The sequence below is a fragment of the Lontra canadensis genome, unplaced genomic scaffold (assembly GCF_010015895.1).
Source record: "Lontra canadensis isolate GAN:19392208 unplaced genomic scaffold, GSC_riverotter_1.0 scaffold80, whole genome shotgun sequence".
NCBI classification, from domain to species: Eukaryota; Metazoa; Chordata; class Mammalia; order Carnivora; family Mustelidae; genus Lontra; species Lontra canadensis.
The window spans coordinates 9719765-9727792 of record NW_022631074.1 but is presented as its reverse complement, the minus strand read 5'-3'; the positions used below and the strand labels follow the sequence as shown (position 1 = coordinate 9727792).

At 37.7% G+C, this 8028-nt stretch overlaps 1 protein-coding gene across 1 annotated transcript; it reads right to left on the bottom strand.

The window, feature by feature from the left end:
* Positions 1-5207: 5207 nt before the first annotated feature.
* LOC116882059 (olfactory receptor 5H2-like) lies at positions 5208-6185 on the bottom strand. Its single transcript, XM_032882257.1, is given in 1 exon segment — positions 5208-6185. A coding segment is annotated over 1 exon segment (978 nt).
* Between the last annotated feature and the right edge of the window lie 1843 nt (positions 6186-8028).

Below are 8028 nucleotides of genomic sequence, written 5' to 3'. Positions count from 1 at the left end.
ACCCAGGTCACTCCAAGAAGGAGGAATCATCTCTCTGAGTGTCCGGGAGATTCTCAGTTCATGCCTTTTGCCACCGGGCTATCTGCCCACCTTCTCCACAGGAGCACAGCAATGCCCCCAGGGCTCCACGCCAACCATACCACAGACCTTTATAACTCCAGTCTTTGAGCCCCCACTGTTGTAAAAATTCACAGAAAGCAACCTCTTTCTTTCTTCCAGTCAATGGCTTTGGGAAAGTATTTTCCTTGTGCAACCCCCTGTGTGCTCCTCTTTCCTTATCTTATTCTCTCTCTCTTCTTTCTTTCTCTCACCTTTCTCTGTGACAAGGGCTCACTTCCCTCCACAGCACCCGTGATTCGTTTCTCCCCGAAACTACAGCTCTGCTCCCCCACTTGCAGGATAATGCCCTCTTTTCTCCCTCTAGTTGTGTGCAGTGTGTTCTGTCAATCCTCAGATAGATCCTTTGGGTATTCACAATGATTTGCTATTAATCTAGTTGTGTTTCATGGTCAAAGAAAGCTTAGGGTTCTCCTACTACTCTATCATCTTAGCTATCCACCACTGGTATCTGCTTTTGTTTTTTGTTTTTTGTTTTTTTTTTTTAAGATTTTATTTATTTATTTGACAGAGATCACAAGTAGGCAGAGAGGCAGGCAGAGAGAGAGAGAGAGAGGAGGAAGCAGGCTCCCTGCTAAGCAGGGATCTCATGTGGGGCTCAATCCCAGGACCCTGGGATCATGACCCGAGCTGAAGGCAGAGGCTTTAACCCACTGAATCACCCAGGTGCCCCTGGTATTTGTTTTTAGCTAAGTGCTAAGTGTGGTGATTCTTTGAGCACAGTCTAGGATAATGTTGTCAACAATATCTCAATGGCTATAATATGATGAAGACAAAATGTATATACATATTCTTTTTTTTAATAATCATTTTTTTAATTTATTTTCAACATAACAGTATTCATTGTTTTTGTACCACACCCAGTGCTCCATGCAGTCCGTGCTCTCTCTAATACCCACCACCTGGTTCCCCCAACCTCCCACCCCACAACCTCTTCAAACCCTTCAGATTGTTTTTCAGAGTCCATAGTCTCTCATTGTTCACTTCCCCTTCCAATTTCCTCCAACTGCCTTCTCCTAACTCCCCATGTCCTCCATGCTATTTGTTATGCTCCACAAATAAGTGAAACCATATGATAATTGACTCTTTCTGCTTGACTTATTTCACTCAGCATAATCTCTTCCAGTCCCGTCCATATTGCTACAAAAGTTGGGTATTCATCCTTTCTGATGGAGGCATAATACTCCATAGCGTATATGGACCACATCTTCCTTATCCATTTGTCCGTTGAAGGGCATCTTGGTTCTTTCCACAGCTATATGTAGAAGAATGAAACTCGACCATTCTCTTACACCGTACACAAAGATAAACTCAAAATGGATAAAAGACCTCAACATGAGACAGGAATCCATCAGAACCCAAGAGGAGAACATAGGCAGTAATCTCTTCAATATCAGCCACAGCAACTTCTTCCAAGATATGTCTCCAAAGGCAAAGGAAACAAAAGTGAAAATAAACTTTTGGGACTTCATCAAAATCAAAAGCTTCTGCACAGCAAAGGAAACAGTCAACAAAACAAAGAGGCAACCCACAGAATGGGAGAAGATATTTGCAAATGACAGTACAGACAAAAGATTGATATCCAGGATCTATAAAGAACTCTTCAAACTCAACACACACAAAACAGATAATCATATCAAAAAATGGGCAAAAGATATGAACAGACTCTTCTCCAATGAAGACATACAAATGGCTATCAGACACATAAAAAAATGTTCATCATCACTAGCCATCAGGGAGATTCAAATTAAAACCACATTGAGATATCACCTTACACCAGTTAGAATGGCCATAATTAGCAAGACAGGAAACAACATGTGTTGGAGGGGATGTGGAGAAAGGAGAACCCTCTTCCACTGTTGGTGGAATGCAAGTTGGTGCAGCCTCTTTGGAGAACAGTGTGGAGATTCCTCAAGAAATTAAAAATAGAGCTTCCCTATGACCCTGCAATTGCACTACTGGGTATTTACCCCAAAGAATCAGATGTAATGAAAAGAAGGGCCATCTGTACCCCAATGTTTATAGCAGCAATGGCCACGGTTGCCAAACTGTGTATATACGTATTCTAAAAGAGGTAATATGAATTCTTTTAAATCTCCAAGTAAGAAAATCAGTATGTTCATAAGAAAGGGTGTTTATGTTATAATAACCACCCCTTTAAATTACTTTAAATCCATTAAATTACTTTAATCCACCTTCAGCACAAGTCCAGACTACTGGATGAACTTAGCATTGTGATGTCGTCCTCTACAGGTAAAATTCATTAAGAAATTCACACATAATTTCATAGTTTACTTTTTAAAAATTTGCAGAATAACTTGTCTAAAATGTCGGTTTTGCAGAGATATATATTTTTGGTCTTTCCCAACATGACGCTGAATTGACAAAAATGATGTACATAGATGAAAAATTCTGAAATAGAAAAAGAATAGGGACACACCAGTGAACAGAAGATTTTAGTGAATTTCTGAAAGGCGTAAATTGGTCAAAAGTTTAACAAAAGAGACATAGGGCAGTGGAATCTGTCGATGAGACATGAACAAGAGAAGGCTACAGTGGGAGTCTGAGTTTTCTGAGACCCCCAAATCCTATCCCACACTCACCCAACCTAATGTAGGACCAGTCGGTATATACACCACACTCATATACTCATGGATTGATGTAAACTGCTTCATTTAAAGGAAAAAAAAGTTGGGGAAACAGATATTTATGGTTATAAAAGAAATACACACCAGTTGTTTTTATTGCCAATACAGACTTTGGGTCATCATGTTACATGAGCAAGCAAAAATGTAGATAATTTAAGAAAAAAAATCAGCACAATGGAATATTACATAGCAATAAGAATTAAACCACAGACCTATACAATAACATGGATTCTCTAGTGAAAAGTAGTAACAATGTCTGGACTCTGCTGTATTCACCCCCTTTCCCTGGACTTGAAGGTATCTCTCAGAGAAACAAACACATAGCCGTTGACCTGTTCTAATCTCATGATCAGAAACTCCAGAAATACATATTAATATTTGTTTTAAATGCTTTCCTGTTTTGTATCTTTAAACAAACACCTAATTGAAGAGCTTCTCCCTGAGGTTGTGCTGTACTCTGTCCCTGGGGCTAATTCTCATGATAAGAAGAATAAGAATGATTCACTTTAGGTGTATGATACTCGTGATTGTCCTGGAAGAAGTTCAAGAAGGTGAACTGGCGTGTCGCGGGCACTCCAGGCCAAGTAATCACGCAAGACTCATTACAGTATGAGAATGAGTGATGCATTCTCACTTCATTTGAAATATTTGTGCTGTCAGTTTCATTTTCAATTTACATATGTTTTGTAAATAGTTATTTACTAACTCATGGGTTTCAGTCACTGTGCTAAACACCACAAAAAATTGGAAGAGTACTAGGGCTTCTAAAGTGTAATTTAAGGAAGTGTATAAGCTAAAAGTGAGTATTACACAAGAGCATTTGTGACCTAAAAGAATAAAGGAAATATACAATGCCTCAACCAATACCTCTTTGAGGTAATCTGGAAATACATCAAGAAAGCTATAACATTTAAGATAGATCTTGAAGAAATTGACCCATGTCAATTATAAGTGAAGGTGGGTGCAATCCAGAAAGGATTATTTGTAGAAAGACCTGTATCAACAAAACAGTGTATCTAAGAAGAAAGAGTCCAGAAGGATTTCAGTTAACTCATTTCAGCATAACACAGACTCCATTAGGCATGTTTTAGGAGACTTCAGAGTGAAATCAAGGTTTTGGGGGGATGAATCTCACGTAATGCCAGAGAGAACAAGTGTATATGTCCACAAACATACACAGATATTAAAGTTGTGCATAAAATGACTTTAGGACTGAAATCATTAACACTAGGGCATTTATAACTGCAAAAATTATTTAAAACTAGTCAATACAAGAGCGTCAAAGTGACTCAGTCAGTTGGGTTTCTGACTCTTGATCTCACCTGAGGTTTTGATCTCAGGGTCGTTAGATCAGCCCCTGTGTTGGGTCGCACACTAGCCGTGGAGCCTACTTTAAGATGACAACAACAGCAACAACAACAGTGGCATCTGGGTGGCTCAGTTGATTAAGCTCATTTGGTTCTGCCATCGGCTCAGATCATAATCCCAGAGTCATGGGTTATAGCCTTGCATTGGACTCCCTGTGGGGTGGAGAGTCCACTTCTCCCTCTGCTCATCTACCCTACTCCTGTGTGCTCTCTCTTCCTCAAATAAATAAATAAAGTCTTTAAAAATTATTTATAATAACAACAACATACTAATCAACACATAGCAAATATATAATCTACCAGGGATATATACAATCTATATAATATGTATATAAGTATTTTTGTATATCATTCATTTTGTACATATATGTATATGAATAAAATATGCATATGCATATATAGAGTTCTAGGTACATATGCCATATATAATAGTCTAGTAGATATGACAATCCATTAAAAAGTTGCTGAAGTGGGATATTATTTAGACAATGTTTTAGAAGTAAGAATATCAATAGGATGTAGAAGAAGTAACAAGATTACAGCAAATGGCAGAAATGAGCAGTCCTAGTGTGAAGACCTCAGTTATAACAGTAGAATGGTGTGGGTAATCAGTGGTGAGAGAGGAAGGGCAGAGGTAAACCTGAAGTCTGATCACTCATTATACTTTTTGGTCTCTGTTCACTCAAATACAACCCTGACTCCAATGTGGAATGAATGTAATGTGAGTCTTTGGGGTACATAGCTGTATGGTTGTCAGATATATCATATTCAAATTCTTTTTTAAAGTAATTACACTATTTCAATGCTTACTGCATTTATGAAGCCAATTGAAACATGCAAGCATGTGAAATATTTTGTTTCCTTTTAAATTATTTTTATGTCATGAATGCTTGATTAAAATTCCCTCTATTTTTGACTTCATATACATATATTTGTTTTGTAATCTCACCTTAAGTCATTTAAACATTAGGACAATTACAACCACAAAAAAATGAACACTAATCAACACCTAGCAAAAATGAAATCTGTACAGTTTGTCATTCTAGTGAAACAAGAACAAATAATAATGTGAATTCTAAGAATTTCTCTTCAATATTTTCCTCAATGAATCTATGGCTTTCTTATTCCTCAAACTGTAGATAATTGGATTTAACAAGGGAATTATGATAGTGTAAAATAGAGAGTCCATCATATCTTGGTCTTCTGATTGTGTAAATACAGGGCGCACATACATGAAGACAAGAGCACCGTAGTATAAGGAGACAGATAAGAGATGGGCTCCACAGGTAGAGAAGGCTTTCTTTATGCCTTGTAGAGACTTCTTTTTTAAGATTGTAGAGAGAACTAGTGTGTAGGAGACAAGAACTATCAGAATGGTGAACATCTGTATTGACCCAGCAAAAACAAATACTATCAGATAATTGATAGAAGGGTCAGTGCAAGAAATCTTAAGCTATGGTATAATGTCACAGTAAAAGTGATGTACTATTATGGAATTGCAGAAGGTTAATCTGAATAAGAAAGAACTATGAATTATGGCATGAAGAAGGCCACCTGAGAGTGACAAAACTAACAAGCGGATGCACAGTGTATTTGACATAATCACTGGATAATGTAATGGTTTGCAAACGGCCACATAGCGATCATATGCCATTATTGCCAGCAGAAAGCATTCCACTGTTATACTCACTGCAAAGGAAAAAAATTGTATCATGCATTCTGAAAGAGATATCATTTTAGTCTTGGCAAAAAAGTTGACCAGCATCTTGGGGGACACTGTGGATGATATCCAAGCATCCACAAATGCCAAACTCCCAAGAAATAAGTACATGGGGATGTGAAGCTGAGAGTCATTCCATATGAGAGCAATTAGGCTAAGGTTCCCCACAATGGTGAGAAGATAGATAACCAAGAGCATTAGGAACAAGGGGATTTGCCACTGCGGTTCATATGTGAGTCCTGTGAGAATCAAATCTGTCAGCAATGTTGCATTTCCAAGGCCTTTTCCATGTTCCTTTTCCATATCCTCACGGAGTGTTGCCTGAAATGACATTTAGTAAATTGGAAAAAAGTCACTCAATTTATAACATGAAAATATAGAAAGGAGAGTTGAAATAAAACTATGCACATCAAAATACCATCTAAATTTTGTGTATTGTCTCTATATTGATTGGAGTCTACTTTGAGGGCTTTGAAATGAGTGCAATTATTTCAAATTTTAAAATGTGCAGCAATGAACAGAATTAGAAAAATGAAATACATTGTAGTACATCCTAAATTTATAGGACAGGATCTGCATAATTTGGAAATTTTATGTTTGGGATGTGGGTATAGGGTAAAGGGAAAAGGATCTTGAAGGGCCTCAGTAATAAAATGAGTTAAATGGCATGTGGAGGATCATGAACATTATTCATTAGGGAAGAAGCATGCACCCAAAGTAAGAGAAAAGAGTAGTACTGGTAGATTCTTTTTAAAATGAATATATGGAGGTATAGAAAATAGGCTGCAGAGAGTTTGAAATTAGGGTCAGGAATACTAGTAAAAGAATTACTACTATTCGGTGTTCTCAAACCAGAACCTATAGAAAAACGTCAAATCTCTATTTTGCATAAAATATCCTCCAGATCACACATTCTGGGGAAAGTTTTATGCAAAATATAGATTTGAGGTTTTACTGTAGACATTGATTTAGTGAGTCAATTATTAAGGCTAATAATCTGTATTCTCTTTGAACTCTAAGTGAACCAAACACATATGACATGGCTAATCTGTGTGTGAAATGACATTGAGATTGGTGGGAAGATGAAGGGACAGATGGAAAGTGTTCAGAAGGTAGATGCAGTGCCTCTCTGATATGTTGCAGGGTTATTCAGTGAAGAATGGAATCATCACTTGGCAACTGGGTAGATTCTCATCAAAATTTGATTGAGTACTCAGACGTAGTGGCCAGTTTGTGGACATCCAGTGCATGTGTACTTTGTAGTTTGACTCTACTGCAAATCATGAATTTAAAATCATTGGGGTAGATTGAAGGCATAGTTATGTATGACCTATGTATTGGAGAATGCATAAATGAAGAGAATGGTGAATAACTAAACTGACAATGTATATTAAAGTGGAGTGAAGTTATAGATCTCCTTTAGATAGCCAAACTGATCCTCTTTTCTACCACAGAATTTTGATGCCAGCAAACTCTACCACCCATTGTAGGACCCAAAAGTGCTACAGTTGAATTTCTTATCTCCCTGACAACTAGGGTGAGGGGACATGATGTAGATTTGGCAACTCTACATCACTTACACTAGAGTTGAAATTTGGAATGAGGGAGGAAAGGGGACAAGGACAAAAGATAATTTGAATTGCAAAGGCAGCCAAGGCACAAGATGAAGGTTCCAATAAATGCACACTGCATCCACACCAGTGACTCTGTCCATGAGAATAATGACATTCTCACATAGCAGGGTGACAACAGCCCTCACAGAGTCAAAGTTGGAATATAATTTTTGCTATTGGCAGATGACCATGCTTGCTTCTGTTCCTGCCCGTTTTTTCTCAGCAGAGTCCTTTAATTTCCGAGCATTTCCATGTTAGATTCCATTCCAAAAAATAATTTCTTGTTGAAACTAATAGTTCTGACTTGCAGCGAATAAAGACAGGGAGAGACCAGGAAAGGATAGTGAGCAGAATGATCAAGATGAGTGTCATGAACACAAAGAGAGGAAGATAGTCAAGAACATCAAAGAAAATTATGGTACCAATCACTAAAATAAATGCTTTGGTAGGATAAGGAGTGAACAGTTGTGATTAAGCATGGAAACTAAGAGATGGCTTTAGTGAGAGCAATTTCTGTCCTGTGATGCAGTGGAGGCCAGAGCATAATGAGCAGTGAGTGGGAA